General features: G+C 34.8%; 2 protein-coding genes across 8 annotated transcripts; one reads left to right on the top strand and one right to left on the bottom strand.

Moving 5' to 3' along the window:
* The first annotated feature begins 176 nt into the window (after nt 1-176).
* On the top strand, nt 177-15467 carry LOC130053966 (intraflagellar transport protein 56-like). 3 transcript variants are annotated; one of them, XM_056161808.1, is made up of 18 exons: nt 177-314; nt 454-591; nt 2614-2706; nt 6475-6589; nt 6884-7079; nt 7309-7378; nt 9411-9512; nt 10268-10342; nt 10507-10609; nt 10864-10973; nt 11174-11237; nt 11614-11702; nt 11824-11907; nt 12531-12600; nt 12719-12825; nt 12943-13076; nt 13646-13778; nt 14868-15467. In XM_056161808.1, exons 1-17 carry the CDS (start codon nt 312-314, stop codon nt 13761-13763), a joined length of 1671 nt encoding a protein of 556 aa, XP_056017783.1. In that variant the 5' UTR covers nt 177-311; the 3' UTR covers nt 13764-13778; nt 14868-15467. The 3 variants fall into 3 exon arrangements, with proteins under 3 accessions (XP_056017783.1, XP_056017784.1, XP_056017785.1); XM_056161809.1 differs by having other exon boundaries at nt 13646-13795; XM_056161810.1 differs by lacking the exon at nt 13646-13778.
* Nucleotides 15468-17912: 2445 nt separating this feature from the next.
* Nucleotides 17913-22885, bottom strand: LOC130053964 (PDZ domain-containing protein 11-like). Of its 5 annotated transcripts, none has more exons than XM_056161804.1 (5): nt 22517-22832; nt 20270-20421; nt 19917-20095; nt 18689-18760; nt 17913-18422 (listed from the first exon to the last, which is right to left on the bottom strand). In XM_056161804.1, the coding sequence occupies exons 1-5, from the start codon at nt 22625-22627 to the stop codon at nt 18415-18417; spliced, it is 522 nt and encodes a 173-aa protein (XP_056017779.1). In that variant the 5' UTR covers nt 22628-22832; the 3' UTR covers nt 17913-18414. The 5 variants fall into 5 exon arrangements, with proteins under 5 accessions (XP_056017779.1, XP_056017777.1, XP_056017780.1 ...); XM_056161802.1 differs by having other exon boundaries at nt 18689-18790; nt 22517-22788; XM_056161805.1 differs by lacking the exon at nt 18689-18760 and having other exon boundaries at nt 22517-22885.
* Nucleotides 22886-23046: the final 161 nt, after the last annotated feature.

Here is a 23046-nt window from a genome sequence, read left to right as displayed (position 1 = left end):
AATTGCATTTTTGATTTTTAAAGAAGAACTAAACAAGCTGAAATCTACAAATGAATTGGTTTCGAACGTTGATTAACAACATTTCAGCAATTTGAAAATATTCAACATTGTTGATTACGAATAACTAGACGACCTAGTTATCTAACAGAACGTGTTGCATACATCTTTTAAACGCTTAATGTATAAGTTCTTGTAATGCTAAGTAAATGCATAATTAAAACAACGATTGCATTCCAAACAACCACCAAACAAAAAAAGATAGAAGGAGGAAAGAGCTGTTTATTGGAAATTAACTTATAAATTCATTCAAAATGGTAATATCGCATTATCAAAAAATAATTCATTCTCTTGAATTAGTAATAGCATGTGTTTTTATAATGTAATGACCTGAAATGATCCACTGGATGTACAGTAATTTTAGTATTTTTACAATGATATATTTTAAATATATAGATGCTCTCAAGAGCAAAGCCGGCCATTGGGCCTGGCTCAACAACACCAGCAAAAGAAAACAAGAAAAAGAAACAGATGCCAAAAGTTGAAGATTTCTTAAATTTGAGAGACTACACTGGAGCAATTACATTGCTGGAGGTAACACGATAATTTTTATGGAACACTTCTGGTATACTGGTCCCCAAAATATGGTGCTAAATAAGTGCCGCCAAAGGCGGTTAAGTATATATACACGAAATCGCAAAAATAAGCCCAAAATTGAATTCCTTGTGTAAAATGAATTTTAAAAAACTGGTTTATAAATACAGTGTTTTAAATTCAAAATGAAAACAGAATGCAAAAAGACGTACAGTTTATGTTCCAAAATTGATAGAATCTGTTGTTTAGGAAGTCGTCACGTGTGCGTTATCTTCGTGATTCTCCTGAATATTTTTTCGTCACTGATGTTGATGTAAGGAAATTGAATTTCATCCAGGATTGAGATTGGGCAGCAGGCTTAGCCCCTATGAGCCCTCTCCCTATATATTTTCTGCATTGACTTTATTTACTACATATTTACTTCATTGATAGGTAATGCAAAGCTAAGAGAAATAGTTCTTTTTGAAAGTGACAATAATATTTTCATTGTTCAATTAACCAAAATGTACATACTCTTTTAAAAAGAGTTGAGGCAGTTTTCTGCCAAGGACCTCCCCACTTTAGCTGTGACATATGGTCCCTGATGATTTAGTAAAACATCAAAATTTTGCCATTTACAATGCCCCAAGATGTTCATTAACACCTTTACTTTCAGGTTTGGTATTTTATTTTACTGAAAAGTTCATCAACATTTTGAAGTTGGGGTTGTCTGTTTTTGTTAAATCTTTGTTGATATTCATCAAATGACTGGTTTTTAAAGCCTTTGTCTATATTGAGCACGAGATTGTCCAGATTTCTCCTTTCTATTATAATTATTTTTTGTAATAAAGAAAATTATGTCCAAAAGGCAAGACCTGACAATCTTGTGTCGGTGATGAAATTCATGAAAATCTTCAAAAACTACACGTTTTCTTCCTACCTCATTTACTTATCTTGACCTGCTGAATATCAAATCAGCCACGTGATAATCTGTGCCACGCTAATGCTCGAAATACTTGTCAGGCCGCACGGTATTGTCAACTACATGTATACATACCAAATAGGGTAGACGGAAAGGGGCAGCCCCTTTCTCTTCCTGTTGCTACATCCCTGTGTTATTTGGATTTTAATCAACAAAGAATACACATTTCAACATTATCTCTCTCTCTCTCTCTCTCTCTCTCAATGTTAGGCATTCAGTCTATTTTATCCGCTTAAAGCTGTATGATCCGAAGTTCATATATCAAAGTTATTAATTTTCCCTTGAAAACAGCATATAAAAGAAAACATTTAGAAAGTAAATATATCTCTAGAGTGGGGTACGTCTATGCTAGGCGTCTATAAATAGCTCCACGTGCGTCAGGATTTTAACAAGTTCAAGTTGTACAAATGTAATAGCACATTGTTGTGGAATTTAAATATCGTGAATAAAGCAAAGCCGTATCAATTCGGGTAATAATTCAATTGTTTTCAGGCTGAGAGTAACCATTTCAAACGTAGTTTTCTACCCTTATCTTCCAATATCCCAGGGGGAAAAGAACTGTGAACATACTGGAGATACATCAATGTTTAATATTCATCAACAATTATAATAGATTAATCATTTTTTCTTTGAAAAGAGGGGTGGTAAAAAGGGACCACAAGCTACAGCTAAAGTGGGGAGGTCCTTTTTTTTTTGAGAATGATGCAGGAGGTAATGCCAATTTCAAATGACGTTCCATAACGTGAGAAAAGCACGGGATTATTTGCAGTTGCAAGTAAATAGTTTCACACTATTTTTTATGGTCAACTGTTACATCAACAAATTCTTAGGAAAACATTATGAATTCGTTCACAAATGATTTTCACAAAATTATTTCTAGAAGTCTAGAATATTAAATAAGTTGTATTAGCAGTCATCAATACTTGCCAACTAAAGACTATGAATAGACTTTGTTTGAAATTTTGAACTTGTATGATAAATCATTCTGTTTTATTTATTTTAAAGTTTTCAAAAGGAATTCATCATTTATTAGTACTAGCAATATTCTTTGTCTTTACTAGTTTAACAGAAATAGTGGAAAAGGTAACGAAGAGACTGACATGTGGATCGCATACTGTGCATTTCATTTGGGAGATTATAAAAGAACTATGGAGGTTTGTATTTATATTTAGTTTTAAATGTAAAATATCGCTAAATTTGAATCCTTAGCAGAAATATGAGTTCTATTCAGATTTCAGTATTTTCTCAGAAGTATGCAGTAAGACCTGAATATATCATAAAAGCACGCCGTCAAGCTAACAAGCAACGTGCCATTATGCTAACACTACTTTTACACAACTCGCGCTGACAAGCAACATGCCATCACACTAACACAACTTCCTAGCCGGTTTTATACAAGACAACGCTCGGGAAAGAAAATGCTTATAGTTATATACATCACGAAGTCGTAAACTCTCCATACACTTTGCATTATGACACACAGTCGTTCAGTAATTCCCGTGAGATTTCTGCAAATATTACAGATTATGATATTAAATCGTGTTGCCAACTTTCAATGTATCTATTGTAGGCCATTTCTTTTGTGTGATTTCTGATCATTATTGACGGGTAGAAATATCGAATCTCCTATTCAACAAAATGCAAATTTTTGTGTGCTACATGTACTGACAGTCACATATTTTTGTTATGTTTTCCCTATAATTTATTTAAACCTGAAAGAATACAATCAATGTTGTCATGATCTAAATAAAATATATGCATAATCTAAAGCTATACTGCACATCGCAACCCCCATGCAAATTTTTTATATTTATTTACACAACAAAAATCGCTTTCAAGGCCCTCCGAATCCATAATAAATGTACATATACATGTACAATGTATGTGCATATCTCTGTTGTGTCTAATGATTTCAGGGTGTTCAATTTAGATCATACGCTGACAGATTTGTCACATATTTAGGCCCTATCTCTAGGCCTAGGTGTCGTACGTTTGTGTTTTTGTACGTACAGTATGGATCATGGGTGTTGTAATGTAATTTCCTTTTATCTAAAACACTTTTCTGGTCGGACATGACCTTTACTGATGTTTTGATTAAAACGACTCGGAATGTACGCTGTAGTTACATGTCGTTAAGACTCACATCACATGGCTGTATTGTATTGTTAAAAACTACCAGGAACTAAAAATTACCAAGGGGGCGAGGAATGCAGAATTTGAGTGTTTTAAAATATTCGAATTTCCCAAAATTTGTAACTTGAGCTTAGGTTAGCATTCACTGAATGAGCGTTAAAAATGTAAAAAATCTTCTGATCTACATCACTTTGTTCCAACTAGATCTGGCGACATAATTTTATTTTTATACCCCCCGAACGAAGTTCTGGGGGGTATATAGGAATCACTCTGTCTGTCCGTCCGTCCGTCCATTTTACCGTCCGTCCGTCTGTCTGTGCAGATTCGTGTCCGGGCCGTAACTTCTTTGTTCTTTGACTTAGGCATACCATATTTGTCACACAGGTGGATCACCATGAGACGATGTGTCGAGTACTTTCATGACCTCTATATGACCTTGACCTCAAGGTCAAAATTAAAGTTTTTTTTTACAATGGATTCGTGTCCAGGCCATAACTTCTTTGTTCTTTGACATAGGCATACCATATTTGACACATGAGTGTATCACCATGAGACGATGTGTCATGTACCTTCATGACCTCCATATGACCTTGACCTCAAGGTCAAATTAAAGGTTTTTACAATGGATTTTTGTCAGGGCTATGACTTCTTTGTTCTTTGACATAGGCATACCATATTTGACACATGAGTGTATCATCATGATACGATGTGTCGGGTACCTTCATGACCTCTATATGACCTTGAAGTTTGACCTCAAGGTCAAAATTGATTATAGGGTTTTGACATAGTCATACCATAAGACATGGGTGTATCACCATGAGACTATGTGTCATGTACATTCATGACCTCTTTATGACCTTGACCTTTGATCTCAAGGTCAAAATTATAGGTTTATACCATGGATTTGTGTTCGGACTGTATCTTCCATTTTCTTCTACAAAGGCATACAATATTTTTACACTCAGGAAAGAAGTAATTTATACCTATTAACAACACCCTTTGGGAGATTGGGGTAAGCGGGGGGTATTCTTAGTGAGCATTGCTCACAGTACCTCTTGTTTCATTCATTGTGACGTCATGTCAGTGTTCATGTGACGTACGCTATGGATTTAGTAAGCTCCATAGTAAAGTTAGGATTTTTCTAACTTCAAGCCCGATCCCCCAAAGCTTACAGCAATCAATGAAAGTGGTTTTTAGCTATTTGAAGCTTTAATGTTTTAATCTGTTTTTCTAAAACCACCCTGTAATATTTCTTGAAATGGTAATTTAGTAATGTAAATGATGAATGAAACATGTTTGCAGAGATATGAATTTTAGTAACCATTTTCCAATATGCGTTTTTTTCAAGGTTTTTAACCTAGAGGGGGGTCATTGGGCTCTCAAATTATCCAATACCCTATCTATTTCTTATGTCAAATTATTGCTGGAGTGTAAAGGTGAAACATATTGAAATGTTTAAAAAATCTGAAGGTTTTTGAAAACACAATTTTCCGGATATGGTAGGCTATGGTTAGTCAAAATTTGATTACTATACATGCATTTTCATCACCTTGAAACCAAGAACATGGTTCAGTAGATGAAAAATTATTGAAAACAGTCAAATGCAATACATTTTATTCAATTCATATGAAAGAAACATATTTCTATCGTTTAAATAAAGACAGCGCCTTAAAATGTATGTATATTAACACTGCTTGTTTAAAGTGATGTGTTCTATTTTTAGAAGTGGCTGTACTCTGAGAAAGGCCGCTAAGCATATTTTTCTTTGGGAATTTGGTCAATATACTTCCTCGACAAAATACATGCAAATTTTGATAGAAATCTGTAGGTTTTTCAATACTAAGATGTGGAATGGGAAATTACCTTAAAGCGGGAACTATAACGCAATCGATTTCTACAGCGCACTGTGACGTCATATAAGCTGCACTGTTTTTGCTTTCCCTTTCAGACCAAGCAATAACAAAATATACGAAGGTAGCTTGTCTGGAATTTAAAATGTTTTTGGTACTTTCCAAACAATTTATCTATTTTATCTACGGGGCTGTCAATGAAGTATACCTCACTGACAGCGACATTTTTACAGAAACATTATGGGTAATCCTCATCATTTTTCAGCTGATGAAGAGCAGATCGTGTGACTCACATGTGTAATCATTGGAGTGAGCGCGTCGCTTTGCTTGCTATTATTTATTTCAGACTAGAGGTGAAATGATAAATTGTGATGCAGTTTAATCAAAGCGCATTTGAATCGCAATTCAGGGTCCTCAATTTGATGTTCAATTCATTCTGGATCAATTTCAAATGAATTTGGTTCAAAAAATAAAATACACATTTCCTTTTAGTATGGCTCTCTGACTGGTTAATTCAGGTTCAGTTGATGTATTTACATGATGGACGCTTAACAGTCGAAATTGCAGGGTATTGTTGTTGTCCCCCTCAATATTTAGTATTGGAACACTGGTTGTCTTTAATCTATCATTCGATTAAAATGACAAAGCCACACACTTCTGTAATGTTTAGATTGCAGTTAGCTATAAACAAATTGAAAGCATTAGAATATTGAACTTTATGGATAAAATAAATATCTACATATTCATTGTCTGTTTAAGTTATGGAATCGAATTAAAAATAATCGAATCCAGATTTTTGTATCACAATTCATATGGAATCCTAAAGTCACTCCTATTTATTTCTATCTTTCCATATAATATAAGATAACTTTAGCATCACATGACAGTTGTACTGTCATTGTTCTGAAGAGCAATGATGAATTTTTAATTCTTTAAAAGGAGTTTGAGAGAATGACAAGACGTGATGGCTGTCATCCAGATGTGTGGGCAAACCTGGCCTGTTGCTACTTCTTCCTAGGAATGTATCCAGAGGCTGACAATGCTTCTCAGCAAGGTAATAGTTGACCAACACACCGATTGTTCATGCTGTACAGTAAAACAAATTTATAAAGAACATCTTTTGATCAATTCACACTGATATCAAAGTGACTTTTCATTCCCCATGGTAAGCAAACTAATGAAAAAATTATTGAATGCACAAGTTTATAATGTGTCAAAATTAGCCATCCTCATTGTTTTACAATAACCATTTTTTTTACCATGTTTTGGTGTAGTGTGAATCATCTCATTCTACAACCAAATGAAAAAGATTTAAGAATGTACAAATTTTATTCTGATTTTTTATTAGGTCCAAAAAGTAAACTACAGAATAGACTGTTGTTTCATTTATCGCACAAATTCGGAGATGAGAAGAGGTTAATGGGTCACCATCAGAGTCTTCAAGATGTAATAGAGGACCAACTCTCTCTAGCCTCAATACACTATTTGCGAAGTCATTACCAGGAGGCCATAGATATCTACAAAAGAATACTTTTAGACAATAGGTATGAATCATATTATGCATAAAAATTTTCATATTGAAGTAATGAAATATTAAATCATTGTACAGATCAAGGTTTTTCGTGTATAATATCTGTATTAAAGTTTCTATAATATAGATTAATATCTTAAACAGTAAAGCTAGGATATAGGGAGATGAAAAGCATTGATCAAAATTTTAAGTTAGAATACTTGATTTAAAAATTGAACACATTTTTACTATGCTTTTTTCAGAGATTTTTTGGCACTCAACGTCTATGTTGCTTTGTGTTATTACAAACTAGACTACTATGACGTGTCACAGGTAAGAGTTTGTCAAACTAATTTTGTTCTCAAACTAGGGAATCAATTTCATTTTTGTATTTGATACATATTCATATTTGAAGGATAGAACCTCAAGTTAGCTTTTCTGATCACTTTTTGTCCAGTGTCCAGCAATAAACTTTTAACATTTTTTACTTCTTCTCCTGAACCACAGGGCTAATTTCAAAGAAACTTGTCATAAATCATGCTTGGGTAAAGAGGATTCAAGTTTATTCAAATGAAGTGCCATGCCCTTTTCAAGGCGGAGATGATTATGAATTAGTACAAATTTTACGAAATTGTTTTAAAATCTTCTTTTCAAAAATCATAGGGCCAATTTCAAATAAACTTGACACAAATCATCATTAAGTAAAGAGGATTCAAAGTTCTTCAAATGAAGGATCATGCTTCCTCCAAAGGGGAGATAATCAAGAAAAGGTAAAAATAGGATGGGGTCATTTAAAAATCTTCTAAAACAACCACTGGGCCAGAAAAGTTGAAATTTACATGAAAGCTTCCTGACTTAGCGTAGATTCAATTTTATCAAAATCGTGACCTCAGGGGTAGAATGGGGCACAATAAGGGATTAAAGTTTTGCATAGAGATATATAGGAAAAGATCTTTAAAAACCTTCTCAAGAACAACAGGGCCATGATTACTCATATGTAAGCATCTCCAGGTAGTACAGATTCAGGTTTGTTCAAATTGTGGTCCCTGGGAGTAGGGTGAGGCCACAATGGGGGATGAAAGTTTTATATTGGAAAAATCTTTTAAAATCTTCTCAATACCAGCAGGGCCATGAATAGTCACATTACTATGCAAGTATCCCCAGGTAGTGGAGAGTGAAGTTTGTTCAAATCATGACCCCCAAGGGATAGAACGGGGTTATGATAGGGGATCAAAGCTTTATATGGGAATATATATATGGAAATGGCCTTAAAAATCTTTTCAAGAACAGTAGACCCATGATTATTGGGTAAGCAAACATAATTCTTCAGGTAGCGCAAATTCAAGTTTGTTCAATTCAGGTGCCCCAGGGGTAGGGTGTGGCCACATTAAGAGATCAAAGTTTAATATGGAAATATACAGGAAATGAATTAAAACAAGTTATTTTCAATAACAGCAGGGCAATACTAAATCATGCCAAAATGCAAATGTTCCTAAGTGGTATTGATTCCTGGTTTGTTTGTTTTTCATCCCCCCATGACTTGTTTGTTTTTCATCCCCCCCATGACTAAAGTTAAAGGGGGGGGGGTGTCATGTCTATGTGTCTGAAACTTGACCCTTGTTCACATAGTTTGAATGGTGAGTGATAGGGCTCTCATTTTCATATGCATATTCCTTGTGACAAGATCTTTCTTTTGATACCAAAGTTTTTACTGTGTGACCTTGACCTTGCAGTTTTATCTACTTCTAAGGAAACCTAACCTAGACAATATCTCCTGAACTGTTTAAGGAAGGGCTTTCATGTTTTGTATATATAGATTCCTTATGGCAAGAAATTTCATTTGATGCTAGATGTTTGATAAGAGTTTGACTCAAATTTCAAAATTTTGTTGAAACTTTAACCTTGATTATAACTTTTGATTGGTGCATGATCTATCTTTCATATTTCATGAATGCATTATTTGTAACAATACCTTTTTTTTTGGTACCAGATCCATTTACCTTGTAATCTTGACCTTGCCCACTTTTAAGAAATGTTAACTTATGCAATATCTCCTGAATTATTCAAAGTAGGGCTTTCATACTTTGAATATAGATTCCTTATGGCATGACCTTAGATTTCATACCATGATTTTGACCTTGTGGTTTTGTATCATAGTTATGTCGTGACTTTTGGGGGCTAGGTTGAGACCACAATATGGTATCAAAATGTTTCATGGGAATAAAGATCGCAAATTATTTTTTAAAAATCTCAACAGCTGAACAACAGCAGGGCCAAGGTGACTCGGGTGAGCAATGTGGCCCATGGGCCTCTTGTTTGTACATGTTTTCACTAATGGTATGTTATTTCTTAATGTGTTAATTAGGAAGTTCTAGCAGTTTACCTCCAGCAGTACCCAGACAGTGCTATTGCTCTGAATCTCAAAGCCTGCAATCATTTCAGACTCTACAATGGCAAGGCTGCAGAAGTAAGAACCATGTTAACAACTACATGCATGAACCATTTTCATCATCCTTTACTGTACTAATGCAGTGTGCAAAATATACTTTTCTGGGCCCTGTTTTACAATTCTTACTTTTCTGGGCCCTGTTTTACAAAAGAATTTACGACTGAGACTATAAATGTTACATACTTCTAAAGACTTGTCAACATAATTAATTTTGTGAGATTGTACTTATATCAAATAACATAACTAAAGTCTTCTTATTCACATTGAAATCCCAATGTAATCAAATAAATTGCAGAAGAAGATTTTGGTCTTAGTCGTAAGTTATTTTGTAAAACGTGGCCCTCTACAATAGATGATTGATGTACTGCAATAGACCTGACTGATTTACTATAGATCAGCAACAAACTAACAAATACCCTTATTTTTGTTGTACTCATTATTTGGATTATCGCTAATTTGATCATTTACAGTATTGTTTATTCTTTGGTGATATTTTCTAAAGCCTTATTTGTATAAGTAGTGGAGGCAGATAATAATTTACTGAACTACAAAATGGCAAAAAATATGTAACTGCCTTGAAGACTGCATAGACAAATCAGTCTTATAATAATACTCATCTTACCATTGACCGAATCCATTTTTCAATAGATTTTGTCTATCAGTCTACCGTTAATTTTGCACACTGCTAATGTTGAACACTTCTATTGACTACATCCATACTTAAGAAATATAATTTGCATTTATGAATATGATTGATATCTGCTGAAATTTAGGCAGAGTTAAAGAGTCTTCAAGAGATGTCCTCCCCTTCCTTTGTGTTTGCCAGAGATCTGATCAAACATAATCTGGTGAGTTATCATTTCATATTTAGAAATGTTTATTGGCTGAAAAACAAGTACCGGTACAAGTCCTTTGTTACTATCAGCCTTGTACAGTTCATTACATGTGAAGGAAGCTTCAGAAGGATCTGAACTAAATGAATTTGTCTGTGATAGTGTGTTTGGCTCTTTAGGTGGTGTTCCGAGGGGGTGAGGGAGCGCTGCAGGTTTTACCTCCACTTATTGATGTCATACCAGAGGCCAGACTTAACCTAGTCATCTACTACCTTAAACAAGGTATGTATACATGTACATGCTATGTATGTATCTAAACTATATGGAACTTATTTGATACTTTACTTACATTATTCAAAAATTTATTTCCATAGTTGCCTTTTGGGATATATTTGTGAGATATAATTGTCTCAAATATCCAATTTGTTCAACTCTTGGCAGTCTTATTTTTGTCATACAGTAACTTCTCTTTATTTTCACCAGAAAAATGAGTACTGTGTTATACTATAATTAATGGAATGCATTTTTAAAATCAGATGACATAGCAGAAGCTTACAACCTAATAAAAGATCTGGAACCCACCACTCCTCAGGAGTACATTCTGAAAGGTGTGGTCAATGCAGCCCTTGGACAAGAGCAAGGCTCTGTAAGTAAAGAAAGTAGTCAGCACTAAGTGTCTCATTAAATGTTAAACAAGAAAGTAGTCAGCACTAAGTGTCTCAGTAAATGTTAATCAAGAAAGGATTTGGATTCAAAAATGATATCCCTGTGTGTATATGTGTGCTAATTGTTATGAATTTCTCAAATTCTAGCATCATGAAGACATTTAAAATTATTCTATTGCAGAGAGAACATCTCAAAATAGCTCAGCAGTACTTTCAATTGGTGGGAGGCTCTGCCAGCGAGTGTGGTAAGTACATGTATTCACTTAGAACACATCCATTCAGTGCCTGTTCTCACTTACATATACACTATACTTGATTTTTGACTCTTTATTTTCCACAATTAGAGGCAATTAACACCTTCACTTACCTGTATTCAGTGAAACATCTCTATGGAAGTAAAGTTTGATTTCTTTTATAGATTCTATCCTTGGTGAACAGTGTATGTTTTCTAGTTCTGTTTTTGTGATTTCTCTTCCTTTTTTCAGTGACAGTTGCTGCATTGCATATGTTGTTAAATTTCAGTTAGGAAAGTTGGACATCACTGATCCGGCACAGTATCTTTGTTGAAATTTGAATGCTTACAGTACATATCTTAAACGTCTTGTGTTTTTTCTTGAACAGATACTATACCTGGTCGACAGTGCATGTCCTCATGTTTCTTTCTGTTAAAGCAGTTTGAAGACGTACTAATCTATCTTAACTCGATCAAGGCAAGTACTGATCAAAATGTTGGATTCCACTATTCATATTAGGAGAGAGATTTTGATATAAGTAAGCATCGTATTAGTTTTTTAAAGACACTGCTTCAGTGAATATTCTGTGCAATTGCAGAGCTACTTTTACAATGATGACAGTTTCAACTTTAACTATGCTCAAGCCAAGGCTGCAGTAGGAAATTTCAAAGAAGCAGAAGAGGTGGGTAACTTTGTCTTCACAATCACAGATTTGGGGATTTTTCATGGGTCCATCTGTTCGTATATCTGTGGCAAAAGATTCAATCTTGCTTTTAACTTTTCAACTATAAATGATTCTTCTAATTTCACATTTAGTGGGTGCAGTCCTTGTTAAAAGGCCTTTTCAAAGATGCCTTCTTTCTTGACATTGACCCACTTATTGAAAACTTAAGCATTGCTTATGACTTAAATGGATGTAACATTGTGATAGTACCTGTAGGAATAAGCTACCACAAGCTGTGATGTCACTCTCTCTCTCTGGGTATTCAGTTTAATTAAAATCAAACTTCTTTGTCTTTCTGAGTAGAGTATACAGTGAAATTCTAAGAAATCTTGATTTTAATTATAATTTCAAAAACACTTTCTTTTATTTTGTTGCTGTGTGCATTATTTATAAAAGTAGGACAAAAAGGATACGCATTTTGTAAATATCTTGATGTTTGTTAAAATTCACACAATTGAAACTAATTTTTGACCATGTACATGTATACCTCAGCATTGTAAAAGAATCACCCAATCAATAAATATTTGGTTTCATTGTATTGAAAATTTATATTGTTGTTTCATTTCTGTTTATTGTAACAGGTATTCTTGCTGATTCAGAGTGAAAAGATTAAGAATGACTACACGTATCTAAGTTGGCTTGCTCGATGTTGTAAGTAAAACTGACAACAAATACAGTATCTAAACACCATAATCTAAAAATGAGTCTTCTCCCATAGATTTAGGTTTAGATATATACTTGATATTAATACAATGATACTTCGCTGCAGACATCATGAACAGGAAGTCTCGGCTGGCATGGGAGCTGTATCTCAAGATGGAGACATCAGGGGAGTCCTTCAGCTTGCTACAGCTCATAGCAAACGACTGCTACAAGGTCAAAATTGAAGTTTTGTCATTTTAACATAGATTCTTGCAGCAACAAAATGTATGTGATATCAGTGATAGTTTTATGGTGTAAACAAGTTAAATCATTGAAGCACCTTTTCTTTAGATGGGACAGTTCTACTATGCAGCCAAGGCCTTTGATGTTCTGGAGAGACTAGACCCCAATCCTGAATACTGGGAGGGGAAGAGAGGAGCCTGTGTGGGCGTTTTCCAGATGATCATTGCAGGACATGAGCCCAGGTAAGAGCCCCTTTCTCCTATAAGTCCCCTTAAAGGTGAGGTCAGTCTGCTTTCTTTATACTGGGAACAGGGTCACAAGTAAGATATAAAGTTTCACAATGTGCGAAATAGCACTTTGTTATTTAGTAAATGAAATTTCACTTTTCACGTTATTAGAACCACTATCATTAAATGTGATGTTTGGTAGCTGCCACCGTTTGAAGTGACAGTATCTAACAGTGCTATGGTGTATTCTGCTAATGTTTTGATACATACATATGCTATATGTATCTTTATATCAGCTTATTTCAAAATCAACTGTGTAGAACCTTTCTCCTTATAAAACCCCTGACTTACAGAAATGTTGGGAGTTATTTATGTCCTTATAAAACCCCTGACTTACAGAAATGTTGGGAGTCATTAATGTCCTTATAAAACCCCTGACCTACAGCAATGTTGGGAGTCATTAATGTCCTTATAAAACCCCTGACTTACAGAAATGTTGGAGTCATTTATGTCCATGAAGCTTCTGATTCAGTCTTAACTTTTACAATGTTAAAACAGGTTTTTTTATTTTCTTTTTTCAACAGAGACAAATTACAGGAAGTTGTTCAATTACTCAGAAACACTAGCAACCCCCAAGTTGAATACATAACTCGCACCATGAAAAAGTGGGCTCGTGACAATCAAGTCAACATTCAGTCCTAGTCCAACAACTCTAACGTTAGAATTTTAAATAGGCATGCTTCATCTCTCGTTTATTTGTTGTTTCTGCACACATTTTATTTTTTATTTAATTGTTGTGGAATATATATTCTGTGAATGCTAGTTAATTTTCCAGTTTTGTGATTTGCACACTCAAAAATCAAAACTAGGCAACTTACAAAGGGATTATATAGGACAATTTGTGGTGATAATTTGGTTTTAAACTACTTAAACAATAACACTGTAAGGTATTATTTGAGTATGCTTTGGCTCACTGCAATAGATTAAATATCAGCTCACGGTTAACTAAGAAATATATTAACATCTTTTTCTTATTCTTGACATTAACTGAAAATGCAGGTTAATTATAATTAAGATAGATTAGATTAGATTAAGGACATAGGATACCCCAAAAAATTTGTTACAGAATTTTGTTAAAGTATTTGTAAATGTTTTGATATTGCTAAAAACTCAATTTACCACAAATTTTCGGATGAAACTACCTTTATTTTTGCATTATTCACCCTTCTTTACTTGACAATTCAACGGAAAAACATTACCCAAAAATTGAAATCCTTCAAAACATCTCTTATCTGTGCATTTCATGTATCAATGACCAATCAAATAATAGAAAATCCCTTTAAACACAATAAATTCCTGCTTCATTTGATGCATCCAAAATCTAGGGTATCCTATGACCTTGATGTAAATTCTTTTCATTTTAACACTGAAATTAACACATTACATTGATTAAAATTAAATTTTTGCACATCAAATTTGATAAGTTTTAGCTAGGCTGTAACACAACATTTACTGATGCATGTTGTACTTCATTATGCACAAGAATTATTGAATTACAGACATTGTATTTCAGAACTTTTAAAAATTGATAAATAGCAATAATAATAGTAGACAATTTCATTGTGCACCCAGTAAATTATATAAAATTGCTTTACTAATTACCTATATTCTGTGTGGGCACTACTTTAGTATCAAGAGTACAATTTATAGTAGTTGTAGAAAGTTTTAATTTTCCCATGTGGTTATTTCCCTTTATCATTACATTGGTGGCACTAGTTAGCATGAATTATTATAATGTACTTGTAGGGATACACTGAGGGATGTAATCAACATGCTCCGAAACACCAGTAATCCACAGGTGGAATACATCATCCGTACCATGAAGAAGTGGGCCAAGGAAAATCTTGTTCCACTTCCCTAGTTTTGCCCTTTCTTTTAACATTGTAGACTAACACTCCGTTCAATTCAACAGCACTCTGAACATCAGCCTGTAGTTTTCTGGTTCTAGATTTAAAACCATCATAACTAAGCAATTGATGTATGATGCATATGTATGTAAATGACTGCATGTCTATTAGCATGTGATGTTTGCACTATATTGAGTGAAAATATTTTGTTGTAAGTCATGCTTAAATTCCTTATTGGAAAGTCATTCAACACTAACTGGAAGGGGGGGGGACTGATTGTGCTTGCATCGGAGATATTACTTCAGTGGATTTCAGTGTCTGTTTATTTTTAAACAAGAAAAGGATTAGGTAAATATTACAAGCATTTGTAATTCATGAATTCTTAAACATATAGAACATGAATTTTCCGTCCATTGGTGAACATTTGTTATATTTGACTTTTATATGCTGTACAGAAAACTTTACTGGATAATTTAAGAATAAATCTATTTATGATTAATGCTTTCAATATTCATTATCTACTATGTGCATTCAGTGAGCCTCCTATAAGGTAGGTTTCCTTGTGCACCTAAGTATATGTGTACATTTAAGAAATAAATTTTATTTTTGAAAATACATGAGGGTATGAACTGCAATGCTTTACGCTAGCATACTTCATGAAAAGAATGCAGGTGTAAAGCATTGCTGTTCATGCCCTCATCGATTTTCAAAAATGAATTATTTTTTATTCACATTTTACTTTCAATTCTGTTTGAATATTCCCAGCTGTTAAAATAGTCGTACTATAATCAAGATTCGTACAGCACATTGTTCTCATTCATGAGGAAAGGACTTTCATTTCAGTTGGTAAAGACGTCGAAGGCAAAAACACGGGAAATGTAAATATACAAAATTGAATATGTTAAAGCAATAGACAAACAGAGCTGTTGATAATTTTAATTCATCCACTAAAATTATATGAATTTTTCAATATTTGAAATGTACAATTCTTGTGTGAAAAAACAATGATAATATCTATGACTAGTTTTGAGTAATATTTTGTAATTTGGTGTCAAATATGTATGGAGCGCCAAATTAACATAAACTCAAATAATTGAAGATATCTTCAATTATTTGAAGATATCATCAATTCAATTATTGCTCTCTTTAATTGAATTAATGCGCACATTAAATCAATTATTGCTCTCATCAAATGAATTAATGCGCTCTTCAATTCAATTATTGCTCTCATCAATTGAGTTAATGCGTGCATCAATTGAATTAATGAGAGCAATAATTGATTTAATGCGCGCATTAATTCAATTATTGCTCTCTTCAATTCATTTGATGAGAGCATCAATTTAGTAGAAATATTGCTCGCAATAATTAATTTAGAGCTCGGTATAAATAATTTGAGGATCTCTTTAATTCAATTGTAGATATCTTTAAATCATTTACAATGCTTTTGTATAAGGAATTAATGCGCACATCAATTCTTTTAAAGAGAGCAACAATTCAATTGTGGATATGTTACTTACTTACTTAATCCTCTTCGTGCATGTCTGCACATAAGGCTGAAATCAGCTCCCACCACACTTGTCTGTCCCTTGCCTTCTTTTCTGCTTCTTTCCAGGTTAGTCCCATCTCTTTCAACTCTTCATCTATCATTCTTCGCCAGGTTTCTTTTGGTCTTCCCCTCTTTCTTTTCCCTTCAGGAGTCCATCTGAGAGCGACATTTGCTGGGCATGTTTTGTTCATTCTCATGGCGTGCCCTAGCCACCTCCATCTGCGTTGTTTAATTTCTAATTGGATGCTCTTTTGAGATGTTTTACTCCATAGGTCTTTATTAGATATCTTTTTCGGCCAATAGATTTTGCAGATTCTCCTAAGGCAGGTGTTATGGAAGGATGACAGCTTCTTGAGGTCGCTCTGAACAAGTTTCCAGCACAGTGGATATGTTGAACTGAAGATATCTTTAATTATATAGTTGCTCTCTCTAAAAGAATCATTGCTCTCTTCAAATGAATTAAAGATATCATTAATTCAATTGAAGAGAGCAATAATTGAATTAATGCCGCATTATATCAATTATTGTTCTCATCAAATGAATTAATGCGCGCATCAATTCAATTATTGCTCTCATCAATTAATTTAATGCGCGCATTATATCAATTATTGCTCTCTTCAATTGAATTGTAGCGCGCATCAGTTCAATTGTTGATATCATTAATTCATTTGAAGAGATCATTAATTCAATTAAAGCGCGCATCAATTCAGCTGAAGAATTAATGCTATCACCAATTCAATTAATGCGCGCAATAATTCAGAATTGAAGATATCATTAATCATTTGAAGAGATCTTTAATTCAATTGTTGCGCGCATCAAATGAATTGATGATATCTTCAAATAATTGAAGATATCTTCAATTATTTGAGTTTATGTTAATTTGGCGCTCCATAGATGCGCGCATCAATTCAAGTGATGAGAGCATTAAGTGGGTTGATATGTGCATCAATTCAATAATTGCGCGCAATAATTGAATTGAAGATATTTTTAAATAATTAAAGATATCTTCAATTATTTGAGTTTATGTTAAGTTACCGCTCCGTACATACACACCGCCCTTTCAAACTGCTTCCCTCGGACGCTAAATGGATACTTAGTATACGAATATCTTGATGGTAGAACAAAAACTTCTATACCGTTAAACAACCCTTTCACATTAGGAGGTTGGAAAAACTAAGAATAACATTTAATGATTATGGCTTTTCGACTCCACCACTCCTCTCCGTGACCTCTCTGGCACTTAAAGAAATGCAGAAATCATGGCTTTTTTGGTTTTGTTTACAAATGATAAAAGATAAACATGACCTAGAGCTAAACCCTCATAGTATCATGTTGGAGAAGCTGCCAAGCATGGATCTCCAAATGAAAACCCAGAATATAATTACAAGGCAAGCATGGTTATTTTGTAGGTTGATTTTTTTAATTTATTTGTACAAATATACACGAACTCTCCAGGAATATAGATTAATATTGTACAAATATAAATCTCGTGTATAGATATCAAATTAATTACATCACAATATCCATAACAATAATAATACATATCGACGAATCATTGCAAAGTAACAACAAACAAACAAATGAAAATTCAAAAATAAAATACACAAACTACAACAACTGAAGGATTGTCACGGACAGACACTCAACGGTACAAACAACAAAAAACAAACAGGAAAGATTCACAGAAGGGGGCATGCTAGATAGGTCACGCAATAATCGCTGTGGTTGTTATCTTAGTAAAAGGTCAATATCGGCTAGAGCTCGGCCAGCGACATTTAGTTTGTCCTTCTGGCAGTGGACGAAAAAAAAATTAGGCTACTTCGTAGTTAGACTGAGTATTTCCAGTGTATGATGTTGCGCAGTTTTGTTGATGATGGACATGAGAATACGACTGTACATTTCACTGGTCTGAAAAGAAAAGGAAAATTCATATAATTCAGTCAAAAACATAGCCGCGGAACTGTAGTCCTCGGGGAGAAAAGATTGGTTTATTCTCATGGCCATTTTCCCAGAGAGCTACAGTACCGCAGCTACAATAATTCAAAAACAACACAAGAAAACTGCTTAAAGCAAAAGCAATAAACTAAAGAAAACAGCCAGAATATAAAAGCATTTTGTGTGCCAATACGTAATTTGACTTTCTGCATTTCCTTAGTAGAGAATGCAATACATACATTCTACGAATTGTACTAAGTCACTGAGGGAAAACACACGTTCCTTGGCGGTCTCCGATGGAGAGCTACCACCTGTAAAACAGGGCGCTGTTTGAATAGTCACTATAGAGAGAGATACATGCAAAGTTAGTAGCCGTATGTGGAGAGTTCAGCCTACAGAATTAACATGAAAGACACCGCGAAAGCGTCAGCAGAGGTCCACGCCCTCACGATCAGACAAGAGACACCATCATCCTAAGTCAAAAGGTTGTGATCCACGGCATACCTCTTGTAAGAAATGTGATGGATCACAAACCCTTAACCTGTGAAGATGGGACAACGCCACATTGCTTAATTTTGACAGATATAATACATGTAATATGCTGCAGGCAAAGCCGTTTGTTGCATCTTTAAAATACAAGTTATTTGACCGGGAGAAAAAGCGATGACCATTCTTATTGCTATCATAAGAATAATTCTATACTAACCGCAAGTTAAGACGTTTGATGGGGGAGGGAGATTGTATTTTACTACGCAGTATACTTTGTACAGTGAATTAGCATTTGAGAAGAGCTATAGACACCAGCATAGTGAAAAAGATCACGGAACACTTATCATCAAATATTCTAATAATTATTTGAACTTGCGGTGCATCTTCGGTGAATCTAAGTATCTATCTTTAATAGAATTAACTAATTTAAACCACTTTTAGAATAGGCAAATATGTAAAGTTTATACTAAGATACGGCGTGTGTAGTCCATTTATTTTGGATTTCCCTCAGCCATTGTATCTTTCTGCTCTTCGTATGAACAAAGATGTGTAATTCATTTGATTTTAGGTAAAATTCATTGACAATATATACAAACGTGCAACTGCAAATGTAATTAATTTGATGATAGGTATACGTGAACAACTGACGAAAAATATAAATATACTTGGGAGTTACTAGTAAGTGCAAACAATTGAGTAAATGTAGACTTTGGAGTTTCCATAGAAAAGGGTGTTTTTGTGACGCTTTCGGGTGTGACTGCTTTTGGTTATACAAAAAACCCTTCAAACTTTTTGTATGAGACTACTGTCATGCTGGATACACGATTACAATAACTATCATAGTATAATTTTTACTCCAATGTAGTTTATCTCGCAGGTTAGCACCCAATCTCACATTTGTGAACATTCCCTATCAGATAGTGTCTGTGTAATATTTATACGGATGCCCATGCATACAATGATACAACGTTGTTTTACCTGAAGCTTCGGAATAGTTGAGGGACTGTTGTAGGATTTTGAAAGATCTCGACTGGACGTTGGGGTTAGTGTACCCGCGGTAAGCGGTAGATTCTTCCTCGACTGTGGATTGGTTGGATTCCCTTGTAGGAAGTGTAGGAGCGTCCACGTGATCGCCTTGTCCCAGATCTACTACGTTCCTGAAATCAATTCTATGTGTGTATTAAATCCAGATGGAACTATGATAGGCTTCGGTTCATATTATGTAAATATATCATGCAGAATGATAGGGGAACAACACGGAGAAAACGAATCGTTTCAGAACCCCTGCAATATCAGAAAATTGCTCCTATTCAATCAGACCTCATGCTCACCTCTGAACAACAAAGTCCAGCTCATTTCCAGCCCTGATGATCTCCATCTTGGCGTCTTGGTGGTTGAGGTATTGTGCTGGTGTGTTCCCTATCCGTAATATTCCATCTCCGACGCGTAGTCCGCTTTTGTAGGCAATACTTTTAGGGTTCACCTGGAAAGTAAGAAGTACATGTTCATTAGTATTTGCTAAATTTATTGGTCGCTTATGGATGGGGGTGTAGAATAAGGGTAATTAATGTCCAATCTTCCATCACGGGTGCCATTTGATCAAAGCCTCTTGTAAATGTTCTCGTCACAAATATCACATGTGCAGTAAATTGCTTGCAATGACAAATACACTTCTTATAAAAGCAACTGTATTCTTTGTTCATTTCTTCAAACTTTCAAATAAAATAGAAATCGACACCTGACATGTTATTTTCACCCAACAAGCGTTTGTTTACACAAAATTTTCATCTGATGTTCTACATATGCACTGATAGCATACAGATGCAGAAGGCTGGCTTGTGTTGGGTTTTTGGGTGCTTTATTCCAGAGTCTCTCCGAGAGTGACATTCACGTCATGTAAGCCGACACACTGAACAAACCAGACAGCCTTCAACTTCTTACTTAGCATGTTACAGCCGGGGAAAAGTCGGTTTCTCGCCAAAAAAAAAAAAAAAATAACGGATTCTTCACAGATTATAAAATGAAATATACAATATCCATGATTAAATAATGAAGTATTTAATTACTAACTAATATCTGATTAAATTCTGTAAGTTTAGCACAAAACGAAGTGTGTTAACATTTCAAGCACTAACACTCACTATCTCATAATAACAAATCACTACATCGTATGTTAAGTACTAATAAAATGCGATGTACCAATACCACTAACTGTAATAATAAGAGAAAGAAGAAAAACCCGGATTACAAAATGTTTCAGCCCAGCTGCCCGTCTTCATTTGCGCCAATACAATTTTCATGTGTTCCAAATTACAGATAGTGGATTTAGCAATAATTCATTTCCAAGGGTTAGCTACGCATTATTTTCTTGTAACAATACCCCCTCCTTCCTTCCTAGCTCTGAGTGTGCAAACAGTAACCTTGACATAGAATGCATGCGCGAGTTTACTTGAATATTTTTATTTGAATATTCAAAACAAATTAATTGAGAACGTAAAACCAATTTATTTGAACCGTAAATTCCACACATGCCTTCTATCTTGAGATATAGGATTGATTCTGAGTAGTTTAAGTGAGTGGAAAGGGGGACGGGAGGCACGGGGAAATGTTTACACGACATCGATCGATTTATACATTTAAAGGGGGCGGGCGGATTTAATGCAACGATATTTTAGTGCAATTTCATTGATAACGTGATATCATTGTACTATGATTGAACATTGTAATCTTAAAAATAAACATGGTAATAATGATTTTCTTAAGACAAGACAGGCCAAGTCCCAGTACATGTATATGTGATAAAGTCTGCAATCACTGCATCATTGGGGGGGGGGGGGGGTAAGTTCTAAAAAGCCCTTTAAGCTACATGACATCGTATATAATTCCATTAACCACTCTATTAAAATATTGGCTGTAAAAATATTGGAAGCTAACCAAATTATGTTACCACCCTTCAACCTGTTTGATCCAGAAACGCCGGGAAGCAACTTGTTGAACATGAAACCAATTTGTGAGAGAGCTTATCAAAATACCAATACACACAGATGAAGATATCTCTTATCAGCGCACAATTCTGATTGGTATCTGGAGAATAAAAAATATCCATACTACATACACACACCGTACGTGTTTATGAGGGCATTTTATGAGGTGAAGTCGGTTCCTCCTCTCTGTTAGAACCACTGTTTTCAACCAGGTCAATGTCTTTGAATGACATTGACATGCAAAGAAGATAATCTGTCCATTTCCATGTTAACAGGGTGCACTAGGGGGTGGGGTGGGGAAATGTGGTAAGGTCAGATTGATTAGAGAAGAGCAGGGACTGGAGGAGATAAGGAGGAATTAGGAGGCAGTGGAGAAGTTCACGTTAATTATAAATTCATAATTCAAGCATTGCAAATGTGTTCGAGAGGACACAGACGAGAGGAGAATCGAGTACAATTAATATATGTACCTGAGATGGGGAAAAAAAGGTGTCTGGAAATTGAGCGCATTCTCAATGCGATTTAGATTTTCAAAACAAATGCAACCAAGGTCGTTCTCCTCTCGTTGATTCAAGGATTACTGCGTGTACTTACCTTCTGAATATATAAACAGGAGCCTTGGTCATATCCCCCCTGCAGTCGAAATCCCCACTGTGATCCCGACTGGTTCCTCCTCAAACGAACAAGAATGGGACCGTCACTCATTTTTACACTTCCCCCGAAAAAAAAACACAGCAGACCTGAGAGATGGCTTGCTTCTTGACGCGTAGGCGGGGGTTCCACTGGTTTAGCCTTATCTCCAGAACACTCGCTGAATCTGCAGCCGTATTTACACTCTACTCGCTGTACATGTCAGGGGAGAGAGAAACAGGCATCGTTATATATACATGTTGAGAAGCACGATTGGCGAGTGTCAGTCGAGAAAAATGTCAAGTGTCCCCCTCATGTCCAATTGTTCTCTGAAGTGTGACTAATGGTACTTAAGAGATTGAAATCATTTATTTCGTCACCAAATAAAGAAAGGGTTGAAAGACCGCACTTGAGTGGATGATTTCACGTGGACAACAAGAGTACACTTACTGGCATTCAATTTAATTCAGCGTCTTATTGTGTATTGTAAAATA

Source organism: Ostrea edulis, chromosome 4 (genome assembly GCF_947568905.1).
Source record: "Ostrea edulis chromosome 4, xbOstEdul1.1, whole genome shotgun sequence".
NCBI lineage: Eukaryota > Metazoa > Mollusca > Bivalvia > Ostreida > Ostreidae > Ostrea > Ostrea edulis.
The sequence above is the reverse complement of the archived record's forward strand: the minus strand, read 5'-3'. Positions and strand labels throughout refer to the sequence as shown.

Excerpts from the sequence above, each read along its gene's own strand:
- LOC130053966 (XM_056161808.1), top strand. Across the intron at positions 592-2,613 it reads GAGCAATTACATTGCTGGAG|TTTAACAGAAATAGTGGAAA; the intron begins GTAACACGATAA and ends TGTCTTTACTAG. Across the intron at positions 12,601-12,718 it reads AAGTTGGCTTGCTCGATGTT|ACATCATGAACAGGAAGTCT; the intron begins GTAAGTAAAACT and ends ACTTCGCTGCAG.
- LOC130053964 (XM_056161801.1), bottom strand. The coding sequence starts at position 22,627 with ATGAGTGACGGTCCCATTCTTGTTCGTTTGAGGAGGAACCAGTCGGGA. Across the intron at positions 20,422-22,516 it reads CCTGTTTATATATTCAGAAG|GTGAACCCTAAAAGTATTGC; the intron begins GTAAGTACACGC and ends CTTACTTTCCAG. Across the intron at positions 18,791-19,916 it reads CAACTATTCCGAAGCTTCAG|TGACTATTCAAACAGCGCCC; the intron begins GTAAAACAACGT and ends CTCTCTCTATAG.